At 44.0% G+C, this 25683-nt stretch overlaps 1 protein-coding gene across 1 annotated transcript in view; it reads left to right on the top strand.

The window, feature by feature from the left end:
- Positions 1 to 25683, top strand: part of TMTC1 (transmembrane O-mannosyltransferase targeting cadherins 1) — a 142864-nt gene that overhangs the window by 82859 nt on the left and 34322 nt on the right. The window contains exons 10-11 of the mRNA XM_074539055.1: positions 9283 to 9447; positions 17483 to 17596. Coding sequence (XP_074395156.1) covers positions 9283 to 9447; positions 17483 to 17596 — 279 coding nt within the window. The remainder of the gene's footprint in view (positions 1 to 9282; positions 9448 to 17482; positions 17597 to 25683) is intronic.

Below are 25683 nucleotides of genomic sequence, written 5' to 3'. Positions count from 1 at the left end.
AAGTAAAGGAACCTGGTACGTGATAGAATCATCTGTAACTTTTATGAACCTGATAATTTCTGAGCAGAAGTGCCCAGTGTTTACAGGGCAGCCACTTGGGGATGGCACTTACTGGTGCTTCTCTCCTGGGAACATGTCATGTACTCCACATTATCTTCATTTCCTAAAGACCAGTTGTGCAATGGGGTTTCAGTTTCCTGTGCCACTCCTTTCTTTATTGTCATTTGAAGCTGAAATTTCACCAGGATCTGAATTTCTGTTTGTCTTTCCAAATTCTTTCAGCATTAGATCAGATCCTGTAAAGGATCATCTGATTTACAGAAGAAGCTTCTCTTTTTATTTGGAGTCAAACACTGACCCAGCAAAGCCAGCAGTGAAAGTCTCATTGGCTCAGTGGAGCCAGTTTATCTTCTCCCTGATCTCAATTCAATGACATAATTAAGCATTTTGCCAGTTTTCATGTTAAGCCCACAAATCATTTGGGATTTGTATATGGAATCCAAATTACACCTGTTCCATTTTCTTGAACAGACATGATTTCACTGCCTGCTCTGTTGCTGCCGTTCTTGGGGGGGCCACGGGGCAGCCCAAGTTCAAAAGAAGTGAGCTGGATTATATTCCTGTAATTCAGGTGCAGACCTGAGGGCCCTGGGAGTGAAATGGGAGACCATTATGTGATGGCAGTAGGCCAGAGTGCAGCCCCAGCTGAGTTTCCTGTGAGGGATGCCTCTGTCCCCTGCAGGGTATCAACTGGAGCATCACTCTGCAAAAAGTGGCTGGAGGCGAGGTGCTTGGGACTTCAGCTGGGACAAGCGACCCAGTGCTGCTTTCCTATCTGTGAAACAGGGATAATAACTCCACTCTGCCCTTCAAAAGGGGGCAGAGAGAGCTCTCAGTAATAAATGAGAAATAACTCCTTTCTAAAGGCTAAATGCTGTGAGCAGCTCCCTTGCAGATGTGTGTCCGAACTCCAGCCCCTGCCTTTGGAGGCTTGCCCTGTCCCTGTTAAACACTTCAAGGAGAAATCAAAGCAGCCAACCTCTGTTAATGCAGGCAAGAAATGCTGAGATGCCAGTGCCATATATTTTGGCAAAAGGCAGTCAAGATGTAGGAATAAAAAACTGAAATGATTCTCTAAAGCTGAAAAAGATGAGCTCATGGCATGTTTGGTCTAGGCTGCTGTATTGAGTTATTTTAACTAAATTTAAAGCATGCTTTTGAGAAATGTGTTGTGTTTTGGGCATGTACAGGAAAAAGCTATATTTTTGTGGAGTTATGGGCACTAATGGCTATAGTGCAAAGATTTCTGGTTTTGTTGTGATAGATTACCCTAAAGGAAAACCTTCAAATGCATTTATTCTGCTCTTGAAAATAATAGAGGTAGGTAAAGATATTGGTTTTAAAAATAATAGGTTAATGTCATCTTGTGGAAGTAATCTACTTGGCCATGGTGATTAAAAGTGGAATTCTTATTTACAAGGTAATACATTGGCCTTAAGATGATGCCTTGTGAAATTTAATAGACAATATTCTTATATTTTTGGAGGTTTTGGAGATTTGTGATGGAACTGTGTGCGATATTATTTCCTGTTATGGAATTCCAGAAGTTATGACAGTATTTAAATTAAATCTAGCATACAGACCCATCTCCACTGAATTATATAAGATGTAGGGAAATTTCTGTGGAATCCTCATGGAATTATATTGGATTTTTCATTTATAAAATGTTTTCTTTCTGTAATTCATATAGGAATTAGAAACCTTGAAGGTTTCTGTATTACCTGTAAATATTTCAGGTAGAAATCTGTTGGATGTGAAATCTTGGACTCCAGCACTCTAATGAAGAGGGTTGTTTGTCATGTGACTTTTTGGAAGGAAGTGGAAATGCATCCAAATGTTGAAAAGCTATTCAAGGGTTAGTGAAATCATTAATTTCTAGTCCATATTTTCTCTCTAATAAGGAGAAGTTCCTGCATTTTCTCTAATTACATCACGTTCTGCCTGGAAGATCACATTGCTAGTATAGGTAAATCACTTTGATTACTTGGCTGATCATGTCTAAGTACCTTTAGCACAGGCCTGCATAGATTTTAATTTAGAGCCAGTGACAAAGTCTTTGCACTAAGTCATAAGGTACCTTTCCAAGTTAGATATATTCTTCCACTGTTTATAGTTTGCTATATCTTTGTATTATGACCTGCAGACTTTATTTTCCAGGAAAAGCCTGCTTAATTCCAGTGAAAATTTGGTATTTTATTCAGCAGGCTCAATATAAGTTAAGTATGTTACTGGTTCTTGGTTGTCACACTGATTCTTCGGAGCTGTAGAGATTTTTTTTTTCCCAGTGGGATTTTTTGGCAACAATTATATCTTGATGGTCTTCTTGAAGTCTTTGAGAACCTCTAGTGACCAAGAAAATGTATATCAATCCCATGTCAGCCTTACTGAGAGAGAGGCAGCTTAAACAATGCTGTTCCCATTGTTCCCGAAACTCAGTGCCAGTGAATGTTGCTGGTTTACTCTGTGGCACAGACACACCCCACATCCTCCTTGTCTTTGGACATTTAATCCAAAACATGATTGTTAAATGGATTTTTCCCTTCTAGTACCATCTGGTTGAGCAAGTTTTGGTACTTTGATACTCGCATCATCCTGTGAAAAATACCTTGTTGTAGTTAACCCAAGGTGTGCTGACTGTAGTGAAGCTTTAGACAAAAATATTAGAAACAAAAGACTTCTCCAACCCAAGATGAAGTTTACAGTCCAAAGGGGATGGACAACAAAAAGGATGGTTGGGGAGAGCAGCCCAGAATGCCCCTTTGGAAGGGGACACCCATCTGAGAGTTGGGACATCAAGATTTATCTGCAACACCCCCCAGCACCTTTTTGGGCTAAATAGTGCTGATCTAAACCCTGCTGGAGCACTTGGTGGTGGCAGTTTGATCTAGACCTGACCTAGGCCATGCTTGCACTTTTGTTACATTTTCTAGCCTGTAACTTGCTGGGTTTATGCTGTCCTTGTACCAGCTGTGAGGCCAAGTCTCAATCCAGCAGCAAACTTGGAGTGCAAGGTAAATTCTCTGCATTTCTGGCAAACCTGGCCCAGTGCAGTGTGGTTATTCCAGATCAGCACACGGGCTCTCATGGCTGCTGAATTTTGAGGATTCAAAACCCTACATGTGCATCCACCTGCATCCCCAGGTCTGAGACTGAGCTGGCACAGTGCTTTGAATCCAGGGGATCCAGTTTGCAGGAAGTGCCACAGCTGCTGAGTTTCTGGATCTTTTGGGTGATTCAGAAAATGTTTGAGTGTGGTTTTTTTTTGTTTGTTTGTTTGGTTTTTTTTCTTTGCCTTTTTTTTTTATGTCTTGAAGGTCTTTTCCAACCTTAATGTTTCTATGATTTTATGACCCAAGTGCAACCTAGCATGCGCATACACGTACACTCTATTTCCAGATGGAAACATTCTTTTAAAAAGGCCAGAATTCATTCTGGCCTAAACAGCTCCAACCTTGAAAAACTTGACATTTTTCATAAAGCAGCATCTTTGCTACTCTGCCAGCACAGCTCATCACTGGATGCTTTTTGGGGCAGAAAGAACCACCGTGGCTGTGCTGATTTTTGCCAGCACTCCGTTCCACATGTGGCTGCTGCAGTGAGGCAGGAGCAGCCCCCGGGGCATGCCAAGCGTGCTTTTTTGCAATCAATTACTCTCCATTAGAGAAGTGTGAGCAGAGCCCGATGAGTTTTGCAGGGATGAACTGTCTTTTTTCCCCTGCAGCAACAGCCCTGCCTGCAAGCTGCATTTCAGCTGCATTTCCTCTTCCTCTCAGTGCCTCTGCTCTACTCAGGCTGCAGAGCTGGGGTAGCTGGGACTAGGAGTGTGAAAAATGAATGTATTTTATGATTGGCTTTTCCCAAATATTAAAATGAATGTTATATGTGTTGTTTTAGAAAGTAATGTTGTATTAATTCTCTTAAGTAGTGTGTTAAATACAGTTTTAGGTTATAAAAATTGTTAAAGTAGAAATGATGCTATGTAGGATACTTTTTTTAAAGAAAGGACCCACAGCAAGATAGCAGCCACAGGACACCTAAATCTTTGAGAGAAAATGAATTTATTGCTCTCTTATCAGAAGAAACAAACTTCTTCCCGCCTCAAAGGCTCTGCTAGGATTCAGAGGAAGAAGCTGACACTGACCAGACAGAATCCTGTGTTTGAATGGAATTTATGCATCATGTATGAATATGCAACAGGCTATTGTTTTTAAGGGTTAATACTTTGTTAACGTGGGTCCTTTTTCGGGCTCGTGGGTCCTTTTTCGGGCTCGTGATGCCCAGAAAAAGGTACCCGGATGTCTGTAACTCTTTGTTTCTGTTATCTCATATTGTCCTAATTCAAATTGTCCAAATTGTTATTACTCTAATTGTGTCACTATTTTTTTTGACCATTTTATTACTATTAAACTAAAAAATTTTAAAAACAAGTGATTGGCATTTTTCACAAGGAGCATGTAAAGTATGTTGTGCCAGGTAATATATGTGTGGTGCTAAGGCTTAGAAACTTGTGGGGAGCTCTAATAGTGAGAGAATCCAAGTGTTTGTGTTCAGCATTTGGAGCTGGCAGCAGGCAGAGTGTTTCTGTGCTGGCTGCTCTCTGAAGGGCATCGTGCATTTAGTCAAGAGCACAAGGGTTAAACTTGCCTCAGAGCAGCTTGGAAGCGAGGGCTGATTTTTATGGAGGGTAAGGGAGTCATCTTAAATAAGTGCTGGAAATCAAGAAGGAGTTTTGCAGCCCAGAAAGAGCCTCCTGGGTGAAATGTTGAAGCCAAGTGCATTTTCTGGTCTCAGTATACTTTTGATATAATCCCTTTTGTTGTATTAGCAGCCCCTGAACGTGGCAGTGTTTCTTCCATGCTTCCACAGGCTGCTTGTAGGCAACTCTTTCCCAAACTGATATGTATGCATGGATGCATCTGGATTCTTATCTAGGCTGAGCTATGAAATCTGGAGTAACTGCTTTGATGAAATCAGTGGATTTACTCCAAGTTTACATTTGTGTAGTTGAGATTAAATCAGTTTTAAAAAAACCCCAAGCAGCTAGCACACAAGATTTGACATCCACAAAATTACCATTAAAAAGTGTGAGGAAAGCATCTTTTCTGCATAGTTTCTCCCACCTTTTAAAAACTCCTTTTTACAGCCCTACCTGGGTGAATTAGAAGAGGCTGGAACTGCAGCTGCTGGTGTCCAGGCTGGTTCTCTCAGAACTTCAGTTCTCAGCCTGCTCTGACCATGCACCGTGCAAAGCCACAGCTGGAAAATGCAGCAGAAAGCATGACCAGAACATGCCTTGCTCCTCAGGAGTTTTCCACAGCAGCAGGTCTCCAAGCAATTCTGAAGGAGGTAAAATGGTTTCTGCTGCAGGCAGATTGCTATAGTTGAGCATCCTGATAATCCAGGGCTGTGGCACATGTGGCTTTGATGAAATGCCATCACCACAAGAGCCAAATGCAGTGAAACCGTTCCTAACTTTTACTGAAAAGGGAGAAACCTGATCCACAGAGAGCAGAGCTGTGTGCAAGCATGCTCAGGAGCAGCCTTGCCTTGGGAAAGCTGTAATGGCCAAAGGAAAGGTTGAATTTGAAATCTAATTAGCCAAGATGTGTTTGCAAATATTAAAAATGTGCTGTTTTGGCTCTAGCTTTAATGGGGCAATACATACAGAGCACCATGGGAAATAAGGTCTATATGCCACTGCATTCCCATCTGCTTGTGCCTCCTTTCACTTTGCTTCCTCACAGGTGGAGCAATATTCACAAAGCACAGAAATGATGGACAAAAATGTGTCATTACCCAGCTCCCCGTGTGCAGTCTGGCAGTGGCACAGAGGGTTTCCCTGCTGGGCTGCCTGGCCCTCAGCCCTTGCTGTGATTTAGGGCATGCCTAAAGTGCCACTTCAATACTGCAGGGGTCTGAAACAGTGATGGAACCATGAAACCATTGGCCTGTTCGTCCATTTGCCCAGCTTTTCTGCTGCTTTATGGAATTCCTGAAGTTACAGGTTCTCCTGCAATGCATGCTCATTGTGAGCCCACGTGAACTTGGTGGGCTGTTTCTCAGGACCCCAGGGACCAAGGTAGCATGGATTTCTCACTGCTGGAGCAGGCTGTTGCTTATCCTACAAAAGCCAAAGAAAAGAAAAAAATAAAGCCTAGCAGTTTTACAATAATCCAGTGGAAAATGGATTTAGGAAAGTGGTTTGGGGATTTTGCTTGTTTCCTATTGTTTTGGTTTTGCTACACAGTATTTCAGAAAAGTGCTTGTGTGGCAAGGCTGAGAGGAAAGCTCTTCAGGAGAAATGTTTCACTCCCTAGGAAATGCTAGAGTTAACTAAGAAACCAAACAGCCCCAAAACCCTGCAGCCTCAATACATATGCAGTTAGCTACAGACATGTCTGGGATGTAGTACTTAAGGGTAAGTTTTTTAAGCAGCAAACAAGTCTTGGATGAAAGGTCCTTTCCAGACATTTTCTTTTTATTTTTTTCCTGTGTGTGTGAGTAAAACCTGATTTGATATGGAGTCAAGTCCCCCATCACTCAGAGAAGAAAAGCAAATCTGTTGGAAATGTTCTCTGTGTTTGTAGGCAGTGGCAGGGTCACAGCAGAATTAACCACAGAGGAGGCATTACCTGGCAGGTTCCCTTAATCATTGGAGTGCAGCCTCACCTGCACGGGCTCTTTGCACCAGGGTACAACTGCTGGGGCTGCTGCTGGCTGCATGAAAGTCAGAGCAGCTTCAAAGGGCTCCTCTGAAGCCTGGTGAGGTCGGGATCAAGGGAAGAGGGATGAACCTGGGGTGGGAGGGGCTCTCCAGGTGCAGTGACTGTCAGGGCAGGTTGCTGCTGCAGCAGCTCCATCTTTGCAAGTTTGGTGCTTCACTGGTTCAAAATGGTCACTGTGATAAAGGTAATTTCTGTGCTGGGACTGTTTGGTCTAGTGTGAAACAAGTGAAGTGAGGTATGACAGATTATGTGGTTTTGGAACTAGGAAACAATAGTAATATAATTATGGGTTTTGGACAGATGCTTTAATGCATTGGTGTGGAGACTCTGTTTTGTTTAGAGCAGATCCTGGGATCTGGAGGAGGTGTAATGTGAATGCTGACTGTACCTCAGACTGGGTACTGCTGCTAAGGCAGAAATTCCCAACAGCTGGGACAGGATTTGACATAAATACCAAGACATTGACTTCTGCATTTTTGTTTCTGTAGGAAGGGTCTGTTCTTAAATATGTGAAGGTATAGAGAAATTACTTTGAAAATGGCCTTGTGCTAAAGCAATTAAATAATATTTATTTCAGATAATTAATTCCAAGGGAGGGATAAAATTGAGGAAAGGAAAAATAACAGTGAAAACCGTCTGCAGACTTTGGAGGCATTTCTTGTTGGAAAGGGAGGGATTATTACTGATGTTAGCTTTTCAGAGGTTTTAAAGTGGGGTTCAATAACTATAAAGGCTAGATTGTTTGGCATGAACATTTCTACAGTTCTAAATGTTGGTTGCAGTTAATGTAGGTGCAATAAATACATATGTGCACAAGAGTTAATGAAAATCAGCATAAGCACAACAAGAAATGTGTTACAGCAAAATGCAGGCATAATTGACATAAATATAAAAGCAACCACTTCTGAAGAATGGGAGAACTCAAAAACAGCAGTGAAGGAGTTCTGAATGATAGCAGATCTGATGTTGTCTCTGGATTTGCCCCATATGTCTGTAGTTCTCTCAGTGTTCTGTAAGGCACCTGTACTGTGCCAGAGACAATGCAGTGATGCAAACCCTGCGCAACAAAGGCAGGTTTTTTCCTGAGTGAGAGGAAGAATTCTTGTCCTTCTCCATCCTTGGGAAGCCTAAGCAATAGCAATGTTCAGCTCTCCAGGAGGGCAGAAAAACCATGCCAAGAAGCACACAGAGAGCTCCTTAAATATGGAGCATTTTCATTTTTCTGATTTCCACATTGACTTTCACCATACTGCACACTTGCCTGAAAGGTCACCTCTGACAGGGGAGTTTTGTTCTTAGTTTTTCTTACCTTGTAGCATTCTCACTGGGAAGTTGCTCCAACATCTCTGAACAGACCAGGAAAGCCTGTAAAGGTCTGGCCAGAGTGTGGGCAGGTGCAATGATCTCTCAACGATCTACCTGCCTTTAAATGTGGATTCAGCTGGGGTTCAAGGGGTGCCAGTGTTTGGGAAGGGCTATGCTTCTGTTTATTGATCAGCCCCATGTGTTATTCGAGAGCCTTCTGCTCCCTTATTTCATCAGGGAGAGCTGCCTGGACTAAGATAGGTTTTAAGTCTAACACTAAATCAGATGCTGAGTAACCTGAAGAGTTCTAGATAAGCTAATGAAATTTGTTGAGCAATAGAAATTTAGATTCTTTAAAAAAAATTACAAGCAGAATTAGTGATGCAAAGCACAGCAACCAAAAGCACTGAATTTCCAGCTCAGAGGGTCATCATTGGAGGAATATTAACATAGCCCTTGAATTAAGGTAAATAATTACTGAATTGATGTAAATTTATTCAGGAGTAAGACTTTGGCTTGTGAAAATGCCACAGTAGTTATTCATGGAGAGCCATGGGAGCGCTGGGGGCTGGAGATGGCTGTGTGTCAGTTCATGGGAGGGCAGCAAGGAGGATCTGCCAGCACATCTCAGCTCTTCTGGGCTGGCCTTGGTGTAAAAGTGCAGGAGCCAGAGAGGCACTTGTGCCTTTTGGTGGTCTCTGTCACCTGCTCCTGCAGCAGCATTGACTGCAGCACTCACTCTCCTGCCTCAGCTGCACAATTTGTAAACTGGAATTAATAGCAGCCACCACTGGGATTGTTTGGAGACTTCCCCCTGTTAAAATGCCTGTCATTTCCACTCTGCTCCAGTAGTGCTCAGTATTACTGTTATTACATGGTGCTTTCCTAGCTTGCTGTTCAGAAAAGCAGCTGCCTTCTGTGGCTGGTGTAAGCTACCATTATGCTGGGTTATATTATGTATGTGACTGTACTTTTGGCATTCGGGTCTATCATTTAGATTAATTTGGAAATTGTGTAGTGACTTGAGGAAAACTGCTGTTGAATTGAAGTTTGTTAGCCCAGAAAATATCATTAGTCAAAAAATCCCCTGTAATTGTGTAATAAATGCAATAGTGGATGATCTTGCATATAAACCAGACACTTGAAATATAACTTTAGGTACATTTTGCCTTTCTTTTTTTTTCCCCCACAGTATGGGGTACTGCATCCTTTTTGTCCACGGTCTAAAAAAGCTGTCTACGTGGCTAAATAAATGGAGAATTACTGTTCCAACCCTCTTTGCTTTGCTGCTGCTGCTCTTCTCTTGGAAGACCGTGAAACAGAATGAGATCTGGCTGTCACGAGAATCCCTTTTCAGGTAGGAGTGACCACAGGAGAATCCTTGCATTTTTATATTGTTTAAAGTAGGTTTGCTGCATGGAATGTTTTTCTTTAGAAAAAGTTGTGCTATTGATGTGTTGATCTAATTAACATTTTTATTACCATAAAAGAGCACTTTCTGTTTTGTGACAACTGTGCAAAAACTGGTGTCAGCAGTTTACATGCTGATGGACAAACTTTGGTTCTGACAATCACATTTTTAAGACATGATGTTTTTAAATAACTTTGATTCTGTAGATTTAATGATAGCATTATGCTTTTGTTTCTAAAGACATAGCAAAGGTTTTTTGCAGCACTCCAGAATGCCATAGTAACGCTACTGAATATATTGAAATTTCTTTAGCAATGTTCTAATGACAAAAATAAAATGCCACAAAGTGCCAAACTTAATGTACCATATTTCATTTTATTTCATTACTCTTTGCCAAACAGCTCTGTTAACAGCCTCATTTATGTATTTTCTTGCATTGAAACAGACTGTTTCATTTTGTGTTTTGCTAGAAAATGTATTGCATTTGCCTCCAGCTGCTTTCAGCAGTTGTCTAATTGTGAAGTAATTGCAGAAACGCAGGTGATCTGCACACAGGTTGAGCTTTATTTCCTAACTGATTGGCCAGAGCAAAGTTTAATTTATGCAGCACTGAAAGTATGAAATTGTTTTTTATATGTACCCTTTGGTCTTCAGCAAATACTGCTGAAGTGGTTGGAGCTCTCTCAGTGGGGCTGTTTTTTAAAAAATCTGGAATTGGGTTTTCTCCCCTCTGAGTGATTCATGGAATATTCTGAGTTGGAGGGGACCCACAAGGAGCATTAAGTCCGGCTCTTAAGTGAATGGCCCATAGAGGGATGGGATCAAAACCACAACCTGGGCACTGTTAACAGCACACTGACCCACTGAGCCAGTCTCAGCTCCCTGCTGGCTCCCTCAATCACTCTTTGCTGTCCCAGCAGTGGTGGCTGCCTGGACTCACTCAGCAATCCAAACCTGGCCACTTGGAGGAAAGTGGGAGGGTTTCCAGGTTGGATCACTCTCTTGCTGAAGGGGAAGTGGGAATCTGATGATTCCATTTGCAGACTTGCAGGCATCATATGGTGTTGTGTTGCGCACAGCTGTGGTCACCCAGGTTTAAGCATGGTGATGTTAAACTGTAGCAGGTGACAGGAGGACACTTCTTCCACTAAGGAGCATTCTAGGGACAGTATGGAGTGCTATGGGGTCTGTAGCAGAAGAGAGGGATAAGGTTATGTCTGCTTAATTGGATACAAATGGAATTTTGTCCTTCCAGCCTCCATTCAAAGCAGGGTGACTGTTTACTTCCAGCTGTGAGGTGGTGCCACTGCTGCTGTGCAGCTCTGAGCTGGAGCTAGCACACCTTTACCTGCCTTAGCTTGAGCTGTTTCCCTCTTCAGCCCAGGACTTTTGGGGACAGTACCAGCAGAGAGGTCTGCCCCAGGCTTCTGAGGGGATGGAAGAACTCTTAAATTCCTGCTGGGTCACCTCGTATTGTGGCCTGCCCCTGAGAGCAATCAGCAGCCGCTGCTGAAAAAAAGCGCTGCAAGAACAGGGCCAGCAACAATAATGCTGCTCTCCAGTTCTTTCCCAGCTTGCAGTAATCTGCAGTTTAAAGACTTCCTGAGTCAGGAGTTACTTGCTATTTTTGCTCTTAACAGCCACTGATGGACTTTTCTTCCATAATGTCTCTGACTGCTTTTTCAAATCTATTTATAGTTTTGGCTTCTACAGCATCCTGTGCACTGGGCTCTGTCGTTAAATTACAGAGTGTGCACACTAAGATTTCCCTCTGTGTGCTGTGAGCCTTCTGCCTGATTATCTGGTTGGTGTCCCCTGGTTCTGGTGTGCTGAATGAGTTGTGAGTAGCCATCAGCTTGTCACTTAGATAAAGGCACTTCCATGCCTTGAAGCCCCATGCCCTCACCTGAGGCTGTCTCCTTTTCACGCTGAAGTCAGCTGGTCTTGGGCTCCCCTCACATGGAAGCTGTTCTGCATTTCTGATTCCTCTTGTCAGTCTTCTCTGAACGCTTTAATACTTTAATCCATCCTTTTGAGAAAGGGGGTTTGCAGCACAATAACATAGGACTACTTTCTGGTTTTTGTTCTCTTCTTCTACTAGTTCATAATTTTCTGCTTGCCTTTTATGACCTCTCCTAAGCAGTGATTGATAATTTCACGGCACTCTCAATGCAAATTCCATGATACCTGCTGTGACTGGAAACACCAGGTTTTTAGCCATCAGTCTGTGTGCAGATTTAGAGTGTGTGTGTACACACTCTCTGATGCTTGTGTCCGTACCAACGCTGCATTTCTTGTGCCATCTTTTTCCCTAGTCTTCAATACAGTGAGATCCTTCTGCAACAAGGTGTAGTTAATTCTTGCAGTGTGATTCACATTGGTGTCATCGGCAAACGTGTCCCCTCTTTTCAAGCTCCTTTGTGAGCCCCTGAAGTAGCTCAGGTGCCATTGCATGTCTCCTGGGAACCCTGCTTGTACCCTTCTCTAGCTGCTTAAAAACTGTTCACACAGTCATGCTCTTTGCTTGCTGTCTTTCAGCTAAGTATTCATTCATGAGAGGATCTTCCCCTCTTACTCCATGATGCCTTGAAGAAATTGGAATTCTTCAGAGAGGGATTTTATATAAAAATCTCCTTTTGGGCATTTAAGTGCTCAACATTGGCGTAGGTGATTTTGATTGACTGGGCTATATTTGGAATATATATAAATATATAAAGGCTTTCCATAGTTTCAATAATATGTATGTACCTGTTGAGTACGCCAACAGAGCTTCCCAAATAACTGCTTTCTGCGGTATGCAAGGCTAATTATTTGTTGGACTGTAGTTATCCAGCAATGTGCTAGAATTACGATTTATTATGGTTTTCCCCAAATTACCTGAAGTGAAAATCACACTTTCTGGTCTGTTTTCCCCTCAAGATCCCTTCCCTGGAGTCAAATGAAGTCATGTTCATCAACTTCCATTCCCCTAGTGCCAGTCTCATTTAAATTACGGGCTACCTACCACAGCTAATAGCTGCCTGTGTGCTTTCCTCTGGATGCATTCTGCCAGGCCCAATGGGTTCATAACTGTTCTGGGTGTTGATTTGCTTTAAAGCCTCTTTTACTGCCACTTCAGTCAGACACAGTGCTTGGGTGTTGCCCTGTGAGGAAAGGCTCCTGTGTGGCAGCTCCTTTGGTTTCCCTGTAGCAGCACTGGTGCAGAGAATCCATTCAGCTCATCTGCTGTGGTCTTTTCTTCTTTAGGCTCTACTTTTAGACCTCCATCATCTATTTGCCTTAGGGGATCTTTGGCAGGTTTCCTCTATCTGATGTATTCCATTATTAGCTTTGATAGCTTTAGCAAGTTTTTCTTTAAATCTCTTTTGGTCTGCCTAATTATGGTTTATGTTTAACTGGCTGATGTTTATTCTCTTTTCCTTTTTCCTTCTGTAGCTGTTCCTTTTTAAAGAATAGTTTTCATTATTCATAGCTGTCTTCACTGTGCTGTTTACCCTTATTGGCCTTTTTGTTGTCCTTTTAAGATCTTCTTTGATAGGTGTTACACATCTCTCACAAGTCTGTAAATGTGGTAGGACCCTCCTTGTTGATGGGAAGGAAATGCAAGAGAAGAATAGTATAGCAAGAAGATAATGTCATTCCAGGAGTAAGAGATCTCCCCTGTGGGGAAGAAGGAGGAGGCTGATGAGGAGAGGAGGGAGAAGTAGATGGAGGTATGTGAAACAACAATAAATTTTAATGGACAGAACAGGAGGAGGATACAGAGCAAATCTATACATGTGGGAAAGAAGACATAATCAACCTACTTGGTATTCTCTCTGTGTGTTGAATTTTTTTTTAAGAAGTGTGTGCTGGGAGAATCTTTACTTACAATCCTAGCTCCTCATTCTTCTTTCTGCAGTTGCTGCTTTAATTAATTACTACTTCTTCTCTCAGTTTTTTTTTTTTTCCTTTCACCTCCAATTTTTGTGCCTCTGTTTGCTTGTTTCTGCAGGATTGATCTGTCTTGATTCCCTTGGTTTTTACAGGCCTGTCCTGTTAAATGTGCTTTTTCTATGCTGGACCAGGAGATGTTTGTATACTCGGTGTGTTCCCAGCTTTGTGCTTGTACCCCATTCCATCCCTTTCTTAAAACTGACACCATTTTGACATTGTGTGGCACTGGCAACTGTGGCCACTCAGTCTTCAGCCCAGGGACCGAGTTTTGTGGGAGCAGAAATCTTGCTGGGTGCTGGCTGAAAGCAGCAGTGTGGGGGAGGCTGCTGCTGGCTGAGGAAATGATGCATCTCCACATACATGCACAAGCACGTGTGCAAGGGCTAAATGAAAATAAATGACAAGTATCAGAAGTGGCCCAATACACAGAGAGATATTTGAGGCATATTATTCCAAGACATCTCTAGAAGCCCTAGGCAGTTTGTCTCACTGTGTTGGCAGGTGATCAGGGAGGATTCGCTTGTTAATTATTTAAGGAACTGCCCTCTAGAGTGAATGCACAGGCCAGAAGGTCACACTCGAGCTGTGGTCAGTGTTAATGTCCAAAGCCAGGGAGAGGGAGGGCAGAGCTGTGGGCTGATCTCCATCCTCTGCACCGGCCTTTCCAGGCTTGTCAAGCTGCCATGTTTCCTGTTGCTCCTGGAAAGCGTCCGCACGCGCTTCCCGCGGCTGTGACAGTGCCTGGAAACCCAGCTGTAACCAGCAAAGGAACTGTACAAAAATCATGCTTTCTCAGTCAGCAGCTCCCCTTCCCGAGCCAGGTTTGCTGACTTCAGGAATCTGCAAAAACTGCTCCAGCCCCAAAGTGGCATTTACTGTGGTGGTATTAATTGTGAAAGCTGGCTGGGCTGAAAAGAGAGTCCCCTTGCATTTGGGGCATCTTCTATAGAGCAGTTTAATATGGCCCAACACAGATATCTGTGGAATCAGTACAAGGGTGGGAGGCCAAGGAAGGTGGTTGGTTGTGTCTTCCACAGAATAATTTGTTGTAGGGGATCTTTGTTGATGATAATGATTCCCAAAGCAGAGGAGACACCATCGGTTTCCCAGGGTTCCTGCTGAGGCAGGAGTGGTCTCATGTTCTTCTAAAGTGAGCACTTTTCATAGGGATGTCACAGAAAATCAATGAAGCCTCAGCCCTGCACCCAGTCACCTTGTAGAGCAGAACATGCACTTAGGAAAACAAGAGAGGGGGTCACAGGGCTTTTTTCCAGCTGAAGTGGAACTTGGATGATGCTGGTATTTGAGGTTGGAAAATACCAGTGGCATTTAATTTCCCTGATTTATGGCTAATAGGGTTTTTGTTTTTCCCTGGGGAGGAAGTTTTACGTAAAAAGGTTTGCCTATTGTTTATTTTCCATTTCTGTTGCTTACTGCTGTCGTAGAAATCAGAAGGGAAGGAAATCCTCTGGAGAAGTGACGTCCAGTGTCAGTGGGCTTGTTTCTGGCTGGAGCCAGACTGGTGCTGTATGTAGGTTTTCAGGAGGGCATGTGTATGACAGGCTGGGGAACAGGGAAACAGGAGAGTTTGGAAAAGCACATTGGAAAGTTATATTGAAATTGTGAGAGACTGGGAGCTTGTGGGAAGCAGAAATGGAAAAACATTTTGTTCTGCTTTGTTATTTATACTCCACCCTTTCCTTCTTGGCTTTCACTGTGGACATCATTGTTTCCTCTGTCAATGAGCAAACAGCGTTCTCACTGGTCAGGAACCAGTTGGCAGGAGTGTTAACTCCTCAACTCTCCTGAAAATTCCCCTCTGCATCCAGTGCTGGGTTTGCTGCCTCCCCCAAGCAGTTTCAGTCATTGCTACGTGCATTTGCAAAATGAAACATTCCCCCTCCCTGCCCATGTGAGGAGAATAAATAGGTCAGTGTGATGCAGAAGAGAGCATCTTAAGAACCCAAACCCATTTCTGCCTTTCCTCTGTCACTCCTGCCACCAGCAGAAGCACACAGATGCAAGCAGCTTTATTAGTGATGTTCTAATAAATGGGACCAGCAGAATTAGTGATAAATTCTACTTAAAGGAAAACAGCCCAGAATTAAAATACTTAAATGTATGTATCTTGCTGTTAAAACTGAATCTCATTAGAACTGAAGTGCTGGTGCATGTATAATGTACTGCTCACTGTTAGCTCAGCCTGCTCTGTTTCAGCAGAGGCTGGAGCAGAGCAGCTCCTTGCACGTAGCTCTGAGAGAGCAGCAGTTTTGAGTGCCATGTCTGTGCCTGTAACACTGATGCTGATGTAATGAAACCGTCTCTGTATAAGAATTAATATTCCAGTAATGCCCAGAGGTTGTAAGTGTGTAGTTAATAGCTCCCAAGGCCAATGGAAATTAACACAGCCATAGCAGTCACACATTACTTGCTGCTGGTGCAGTATATCTTTGTGAAAACTAATATAGAAAATCATTCTCTTAAGAATAGCATCAATTAACTGATTTAATTCAGCGATTAGTCACAAAATGTCTTATTCCTGTAGTGCTCCCAGTAAGTAATTTGGAAATACCTGATGATTAGGAAGCCAAATGCAAGGTGCACTTTTAATTTTAGAAGGCAAACCGTGGCTGTGTTGAGCTGAACTCTGCAAGGCAGTTGTGGGCGAAGCTTTGGAAACTCTCACAAGTAGGTGTTAGTGATGCTGGATGCCACTGGCTGCAGATAACCAAAAGAATACCATATTTGCAATTCCTCAGTGCTGTTCTGCAGTGAAATCCCCCTCAAAGGCTTTCTGCAGCTCTGGGTGCATTTTTCCCATGAAGATGGGTGTGCACCCCACAGCAGGGCTGCCTGTGACCCTGTCTCATTGCAATTAACTTCCATGCTAACCAAGGTTAAATGGGAGAGGCAGACAAGGCAAAGCAACAAGACTTGGCAATTTTCTAGTCCTTGCTTCTCCTACCTGAGGTAGCAGGGTTGGAGATGCTGGGAGTAGAAGAGAGCAGCTGGCAGGAATCTGCTTGTGAGCAAGAAACAGCACTTTGTCTGCTTTTACATGAACAGATTCATCCATCCTTATTTCCCATTACCTCAGAGAGCCCCTGTTTATGTGCTGGAAAGGATTCCCCCAATAAATAGAGCACTGACTTCTCTGGATTCTTGCAGGGGAAATGTTTCCACAGCGTACGTGCTCCTGTGATTTCTTTCTCTGTTTAACCTTGGAACAGCATTTCCTCTGGCTGTGCAAGGTGTACCTTGCTTTCTGTGCTCTCAATTAAGCGAATAAGCATATGCTTGCTTTTGTCTTTGTGCCCTCATTATAAATTCCAAATGTTGAGTTCAGTCTACACGTGGCAGGGGAGACAGAGGGGAGGGATGGGGTGGCTGTGCAGCCAGATATTCCTCAGTCATGTGTCATAATGCCAGAGTGTTGTTTTGCCACCTAAGGGTTAGAGTCCCCATTAGCCCTCACCTCCTGGGCACATTCTGCTCTGCCTTAAGCAGTGCACATGTGCTGGTACTTGGAATATGCCATGCATTCCATCTAGTGGCTGATGCACGTGGAGAAGATTCCCTCTTTCTGCTATCTGCAGTGCCAGCTTTAAATCAAGATTTTAATAAGATGCTTCCTGACACTCAGGTTTAAGCAGGGACCTTGTTTTTAGGAAGTACTACATGCTTTCCCTCTAAATATTAACCATTTAGATTTTGGTCTTTCAGTTTAGTCATTCAGATTTTAGAACACAGCAGCCTCTGGCCACGGGGAGCATTGCAGTGCTGCTGCTGAAGTGCCTGCAGTGACAGCCACCAGGATGAGTTGAATTGCTGCCACACATTTGTGTCTGCCCTGGGCACTTGGCACGGGGGACAAGCTGGGAGATCAAACATGAGCTGTGCTGGCACAAATGCACAGGAGGTGACGAGGTGCTGGGATCAGCAGCAAGCTTTTCAGGAGAAGGGAGGGACTGCCAGAAGAAGGTGGGCCCAGGGGAGGTGGGGTAACCTGGCTGCTCATGTGTCCTGCTTCTGTTCCTCCTCACAGCTCAGGAGTGAAGACCCTGCCCCACAACGCCAAGGTGCACTACAACTATGCCAATTTCCTGAAGGACCAGGGCCGAAATGTTGAAGCAATCTACCACTACAAAACTGCTCTCAAGTAAGTCCCTCAGGGCCTGGGGGGCTCCTGCTGTTAACCCTTCTCCTTCCTGACAGGCATGGGGTGAGCTGGCTGCTCCTCTCTGACTCCATGGGAGCAGCTTGGCTTTGGGAGCCTGGGAAAGTTCCCTGGCTGGGTGTTTGTGTGTCATAAAATGAGGTAGCCTGGCTTCCCTCCAGCTCCACGTGTGTGTGTGTGCACTTCAGTACATGAGATAGAAATGTTACCATAGCTACACCTTGAGCGATGAGGTGTCATTTACACAGCTGAATGTTTGCTGGTAAGCAGGAGGTAGTTGTCCTAAATGAATTTTCAGGTTCCTGGCACATTTATCTTTGTAAATTGTTAATGGTGCATGCCTGGAAAATGTCAGTGCAGTAGCCATCTGAAGTGCAGTAACAATAATGGTACTTACTGCTTGTGTTGAGGCTTCTGTCCACAGAGCTTTGCATGAACGCTAAACTAATTGATCCTGAAAATGCTCCTGTGCAGTAACAGGGCAGATATCATTGCTGAGGTTCTGTGCAGGGGGAAGCTGAGGCAGCAGGATGAATTGCCTTGCTTGTAGATGAATGGTAAATCAGGGCCCAGGGCTGGGCTGTAATTTGGGACACATCCTGTGGTACCTATGGAGGACCCTCCCTTCCCACATGGATGGGGTGTGAGCAGCTTCCCTCCCCTTGCTGCTCCTCCCTGCTGATCCTGCAGCTCAGCTGCTCCCTGGGCAGTGCTCAGGGCATCAGGCAGCTCACCCTAGATCCCCAAACCTCTCCCCTCTGCTTCTTGGGACCTGGGAGAAAGGACAAGCCCCTCTGGGGGATGAATGCAAGGAAAAGGGCTGGGGGATGGTGTGGTGGCAAGCATGGAGTGCACAGATAGTGTTTTCAGGAATAGAAGCAAGTTTGCTTCTATTCTTCCCTTCTATAAGGGAAGGACAGGCAAGGTGAAGAGTGGCTCTGATGGACAGCAAGGGCAGAGCCCAGCTTCATAAGGCATGCCAGGAAGTGGAAGAAATGTTCTTTCCTGACATGTGATGTGACAGAAAACTCCAGAAATTACATGTATGTTTTGTCTTTTGGCCAGCTGGCAGGGTTATGATAAAAGCTCTGCAAGGGCTCCCAGCCGACCCAGGCTGACCTGTGAGGACAGGAGTTCATCGTCACTGAGGAGGGAGTGAACCTGGGTGAAGGTGATTTTCAGCTTTTTTGAGCAACATCCTGTTCTGTTTTGCCATGCTGGGTATTTAGGAAGTAATTTAGAAAAGCCTTCTATTTTTTTAAAGTTTCCAGCAATGGAAAATCCAGCACAACCATCAGTAAATGGTACTGAAGGTTAATTACATTGGCTGTTGAAAATGTCCTCCCTTATTTTTAGACTGATTTGTTTGACATCAGCTTCCAGTCATTGAATTTGTTTACCCCTTTCAATGCCACACTTAAAGGTCCTATTACCAAAATTCAGTTTTCTGTAGAGTGATCAACTCCTCCCTTAACCTGCTGTTTAATAGGTGCTGGTTTTTTCAGCATCACAAAGTTTTGCAGTCCTCCAGTTGTTCCTGTATCTAGTCTCTGAATTCTTCCAAGTTACCAGTAAAGCCCATAGCAAGTTAAAAAAAAGAAGAGGGACTGAAAAAAATGATCCAAGCCCTGCAGTGGAGTGCACAGAGTAATGTAACTGCTCCTACCACCATTGTCTGTGCTTGTGTAAATGGGATTTGCAGACAAAAGATCTTCTCTAACTCAGCAGCACCCATTTATTGTAATTATAATGCTGTTTTCTGCTCTGCAGTATTTCAATTATGAAAGAGTCTTGTTTTAAGAGCTGATTGCAAACATTTTTTCCACTGCATTACAGAGCACTGTTCATGCTGGTGTTGTTTATAGAGCATCTGAAGCCTTGTTGGGGCTGGGAGCCCCACAGAGCCAGCCCTGCTCTTCTCTAGGTGCTTGGTGCCTCACTGGTGCTAGCACTCGACTTGCTTCAGTAATTTCAACATTAGCTGGCAGTTTGGAAAAGTGAAACTCACCTTGCACATTCTCTTTTTGACCCAAAAGTGCAGGCCAGGAGTTGGAAATCTCCATCCCTGGGAAGCTGCACTACTTGTTCTTGTCACAGTGTATCTCTGCACCTACATTTTTCTTATATTTACTCCCTCTTGCCCCCTCTGGCACAGGGAAATTATCTGGGGTCTGTGTAATGAGCACTAGAACAGTGCAAGTAAGAAGTGCGCTGTGTTCTTCTGTTGAGGATGGCATTCTGTGATGTCTGTGTTTCCCCCTGAGACAGTCAGACCCTTCCTGCAGTGCCTGGGTTTGTGTGTGAGCCCTGCAGCCTCTCTTAGCTGTGCTGCCTGCATTTGGTGGCTGTGTTGGAGCAGTGGAGAAGCTGCTGGGTGTGGACAGGCAGCCTCAGGTGGATGCAGTGCCAGAGCATGCCCAGATATCACAGAAAACAGCTGCTGTGTCTGTAGAGCTGTTCCCCATCCTCACAGGCACCAGCTCCTCACAGACTGCTCTCATTGTAGACCAATCTCCATAATTAGAGAGAAGGGAGTAGTAGCTGTAATATCCCGAGCAGAATTTGGTAGTTTAGGGTATTTTTGGCCACTGGCTTGACCTGGAAAGATGAATTACCACTCTGTAAATTTCCATGTCAGGGAGTAGGCGGACCAGCAGCTGAGGCATTCTCACAACAAGCTTTCACGGTTTCCCACAGGTACCCCTCACTGAGTGCCTGCTCTCCCAGTGAGTGTGGGTGGATCCATCCTCCCCAGGTTACAGAAAACCCAAGCTACCCAGGAGGCTTCAAATCCAATGGCAGCACAGCCAAGAGCACAGAAGATAAAAATATTATTTCTGCCTAGTGCTCAGTGAGCAGATCAATAGGGAATTAATAAGGAGCTGGAGTCGATAAGGACACGGCTTGCTGCCTGGGAGCTCCTGGGAGATGGGAAAGGGAGAGCTGCACTGCCTCAGTGGGTGATGGCTCATCCTCTATTCCAGCTTTGTGCCAAACAACAGTGCAGCTCTGCTTGATCTCTGGTGAATGATTTTAATTGTTTAGTAAACAAAAAGTGATCTTGTCAGTCTGCACGCTGCTGCTTGAACTGTGAGCAATTTGCCATTCCACCAACTCCACCAAGGTGAGGAGGCACTTCCATGTGCTCCTGCTCTGCCAGCAGTGCTGGCTGCCTTGTGTCTGCTCAGCAAAGCAGCACCTTCCTTCTGGGAAGCTGGAGCTGTGGGAAAGGATGCTGAAGTGTACACAGGTTACCTAGTGAAATACTAGCAATGGATACTAAATCCTGGTAAGTTGTAACTGTGGGAAAGTGTGACCATGTTCGCAGGGGTCTCAGGTTGAGGAAAGAGATGAGGATTTGACTCCATGTTTAAGAAGGCTTGATTTATTATTTTATGATATATATTACAATAAAACTATACTAAAAGAATAGAAGAAAAGGTTTCATCTCAGAAGGCTAGCTAAGCTAAGAATAGAATGGAATGAATAACAAAGGTTTGTATCTCAGACTCTCTGTCCAAGCCAGCTGACTGTGATTGGCCATTAATTACAAACATCCAAGATGAGCCAATCACAGATGGACCTGTTGCATTCCACAGCAGCAGATAACCATTGTTTACATTTTGTTCCTGAGGCTTCTCAGCTTCTCAGGAGGAAAAAATCCTAAGGAAAGGATTTTTTATAAAAGTTGTCTGTGACAGGAAAGGATGCTGAAGTGCACACAGGTTACCTAGTGAAATACTAGCAATGGATGCTAAATTCTGGGAAAGTTGATCCCCAATGCTTTAACTGCTCCTTTCCTGTTTTCAGAGACAGGTGGGATTCGCTGATGGCAAGTGTTGGTGTGCCTCTGTTAGCTTCAGGGCAGAAAAGTGGTGAAGGAGAGTAATGTGTTTTCTCTGTCAGTGGAACTGCAGGGCAGGTTTCCAAGGCAAACTTGGCAATCAGTCCCAACAACCACCATTGCAGGTGGCCCATCAGAAAACTCATTCCTCAGCCCAGCCCAAAGGCCAGTAACAAAACACCCTGACCTATACAGACTTGGGTAATTAGTGCAATCTAATTATCTTTTCCAGGAGTGGGGGAAATGAACACTGAAATGAAATGCAAAAATAGAGAATGATGTTTGAATTGGAGATGGGTGATGGGGTCTCTGGTGTTGAGATGACCCCGAAGTGTTAGAAAGTCTCTTTATCCCAGCCCTGAGACCAAAGAAGAAGTCAGGATTCCTGGGCTCTCATTCTCAAGGTTGTTTATTTGCTCTTATTTAATACATTGTCTTTCTGACCCACTGAGGTCTGTCCAGCAGGTTGGATTGAGGCACATTGACTGCCCTCAGGGCAGTATTATCTTTTTATACTAAAAACTACGTGTACTTTATTTACAATAATTTTCCAGTACCTATCATCTATGTTAGACAGTGAGCTTCTACTCTAAACCAATCCAAAATTGCCACCATCACAGCAGAAGATGGAGGACGAAGAAGAAGAAGGAGAAAGAAGTACAAACCCAGATTCCTCCATCTTGCCTCCTGAACCCCCGTTCTAAAAACCCCAAATTCTACTTTTTCACCCTGTGATAAATTCATTGTCATTCTATTCAAACTCTTGTGGCTTGTAACTCTTTGCGCAAAGTTGGTGATCATTTCCATGGGTTAAAATCGAAGGCACAGGTGTCTTTGACTCCGTGCCAAGGTCTCTGAGCCCCCTGCTGGGGTCTTGAGTCCTCCAGGACAGTCAGAGGAATGTCCTGGGTTCTGACAGATGGGGAGAATGAAAAGAACAAAAATTCTTTATATGAAGGAAAATCTCTTCCTATATGTAGTTCCTAAAAGGGGAATGGAAATGGAGCCTGTAAAACAGCCCCGACAAACAGCTGGTGTTCAGCAATTGTACAGTGGGTTATAAACCTTTCAGCTTACCTACAGTAAAACAAGAAAAACACTCTGCTGGATTAGACTGCTTCACTGGCTTGTCTGACATATGGTAGTGACCCCAGGAGATCCTTGGGGTTTTTTCCTTCAGAAAGTAAAGCCAGAAATAGTCCATCTGAGATCTGAGTCGACCATGGCTATTCTGAAAGCTGGCCTTAACGTTCTTGCTGCTGCTTCTGCTGCAGGTTTGTGGCTGTTGTTAGGAATTCTGGAGAACCTCTGCTCCTGGATATCAAACAGGGTTGATCTTATCTGAAATTTATCTCACCAGTTTTCTCCCATTTGTGAGTGAGACTGTGAGGTTGTACAACCTCACTCGAATATGAAGAACAAATCTGATGTCCTAATGAAGATGTTAGGACATCAGAGTTGTTCTTCATATTTGAATGAGAACAACTTTGCTCTGTTTCTAGTTACTAAGCTGTGTTTATAGTTACCAAGCCTTTGTCCTGCTTCTCCCCAGCCTTGTGTGCTTGATGTTACTGTTGGTACTGTTCTATTGCTCTTCAGCAGTGCACATGGGCTGACATGCAGAGAGAAACAGCAGAGCCTGAAAACCCAATTGGCGAAAATTCGTTATCAATTTAATCAATCTCCTTTTAACAATGGAGGGGAGAAAAATGATTCACCTTACCTCCTACAATTGCACTCATTCAACATTTTAATTCCCAGAGCAGTTCTTACCATCCCTCTTTGTGTTTGTTTCCAGGGCAGTGCTTCCCATGGAAGGCAGATCAATGAGAGCATCAGCGGGTGGGGCTGAGGGAGATTGCTGAGTTCCTTGCTGGAGTTGGGTGGATAAACATGCTAATAGTTCTGTGCTACCCAAATTATATTTCTCTGTCTGGGAAAAGATCATCATCTAAAAATTCATGTTTGCCTTCTGGATGTTAAAATATACTTGACAGTAGAGAGTCCTGCAGGAGGTACTGTGGATTTATTTACATAAATGCACTGGTGTGTACCTGAGAGTGCTGCAGTGTTACCTTCTCTGTGTGTGCATGTCCATCAACAGGTTCCTAGCCACAGGCTCCCCTTGGACTTCCCCTGCCAAAGGCTGCTGACCAAACAGAGCAGGAAGGGGACCAGTCTGCCATGCAGAAACCTCCATTCCCCCTTGTGGCATCTTCTGGAGGAGGGAAGCAGGGACTCTTGGACTGGTTTTCTTTGCTGTTCAGGGAGCTCTTCTGCTGTTCAGCCATGAGAGAGAGGAGAGAGTGGGCCAGGAGGCAGGGAAACCAGTATGGAAACACTTGGTCCTGCAGCTTGTGTGGTCTGGCTCTCACAAAGCTTGCAAGTAATACATCTTAGGGCATTGCATACAGCATGGAAATGGGGAATGCTGGTTTGTGGCATCAGTAAGGATCATGAAATCATGGTTAGTACTCAAACACAGGCTAGATGGAGAAGGGAAAACAGTGTAAGCAGCTTATATGTATCCCTCATTTGAGGGAACAAAATTGGTTCATAGCAGCACTGGAATGGGTAGAAAACAAAAAAAAAAGAAAGGCTGTTCTTTCACCTCACTACACTTTAGAAATAAAGCCCTAATGCTGTAAGGGAGACTCAGGTTTCTTCCTAAGCTTTCCCACATACCTTCCTGCTGGGTTTTTATATGTCTTAAATCAACGGTGTCTGGGGTTGTTTAAATTCTGTTAAATTGCACTCTCCATGCAGTAAAAAAAATTGTGTTCTTACGGCCCTTTATGTGTGTGTGTCAATGTATTTGCCTTTAAAATGCCTCTCAGCATGGACTGCAGGTGGCCTTGGATACCATCTGTGATTTATTTCTGGGAAGAATTAAAATACCAGCACCATTTGTTAGCCTGTTTTTACAGTGAGTAAAAAATGTGCGTTTGCTGCTTTGCTGTGGCTTCTTTTGCTCCTGAAACCGTGAGTGCCCTTCTGACACTCTGATATTGCTTAGGTCAGGCCCTTGGAGCAAGCCTGGAACATCTTCATAGAGATTTCAGGTAATGCTCTGTGTTAGTGGATATTATGGGCTGGAGGTGGATCGTGTCCAAGCAGTTGGGAATATCTTGGTGGTGTTTTGATCCCAGCTTTGACAGTGGGCTTAAGAAGTATTGGGTAGGGATGTGGTGGCTGTCCTGAAGCTGGACAGAATTGTTGAGTGTTTTAGAGGTAATTGATGGCTGGAAGGGCTGCCTTGTCATTTGAATCAGAGACTTAATGGCCTTTACAAGACGTTGCATGGGACAATGGCCAAATTACTTCAGCCAGTGTAATTTATTTTTGAACCTGTTCTCTGTGTGCAAAGTACAAATCCCTGCCTGTTTTGAGGGCTGCTCCAGCTCTGCTCAGTTTTTCTGCTCTTTAGTTACAAAATAACAGTCAATGCACAGGCTTTTATTTACTTGGAAACAGAACTGGTATAAGTGCAATCATGATGCAGAGACAGTGTGTGTGCATTTAGAGCCACAGGAGCTGGGTGTGCTTGCTGGGATGGACAGATGGATGTGTCAGCCCTGCACACTGATGGTTACAGGTGCTGGGGTCCCTTCCTACACCTGGTGTCTTGCTGTGGCTTCAGGTCCTTTTGTGCTGCCCTTCAAGGACTTGCTGGCTTTTCAAACACATCATCTTAGAGAAAAGCCCCCATCATCTCTGAGGGTGACAACTCCATGGCCTTCCTCAGAGCTGCATGAAAACTCTGCCTTCTTATGTATTGGGGACTGATAAAAAAATCTGGCTAAGGAAAACTGCTCCCCTAATGAGAAATGTTTTCTTTTTGGGAAAAGGCGTCTGTTTTGATTCTCCTGTGGGGTATGCAGAGAGAAGCTTGTGACTGTATTTTGCACGTGTCCAAGTCTACCTTTCACTTTTGGCTAATGGTAACCTCAAATCCAAGGGTTGGTTACTCATTCCCACAGCCACTGCTTTTTTCTTAGCCTGCTGTCCTTGTTTTGATGAAAACTGTGCAGTTTGGGGCTGTACAGCTTCCCCTGGCACCTGGATGATTTCACCCCCATCTGCTTTGCTGAGAGTGTGTTGTTATTGTATCCCTCATGCCATGTTTGATTGAAGGGCTCACCCGATGGTCTCTTGTTTGCTGTGGGGTCCCTCAAGATTCTGTGGGCTCCATGGAGGTGCCTGCATTGTTCACATTGTCTGTAGG

The sequence above is a fragment of the Zonotrichia albicollis genome, chromosome 4 (assembly GCF_047830755.1).
Source record: "Zonotrichia albicollis isolate bZonAlb1 chromosome 4, bZonAlb1.hap1, whole genome shotgun sequence".
Lineage (NCBI taxonomy): Eukaryota > Metazoa > Chordata > Aves > Passeriformes > Passerellidae > Zonotrichia > Zonotrichia albicollis.
This window is presented reverse-complemented; position numbering and strand designations above follow the sequence as displayed.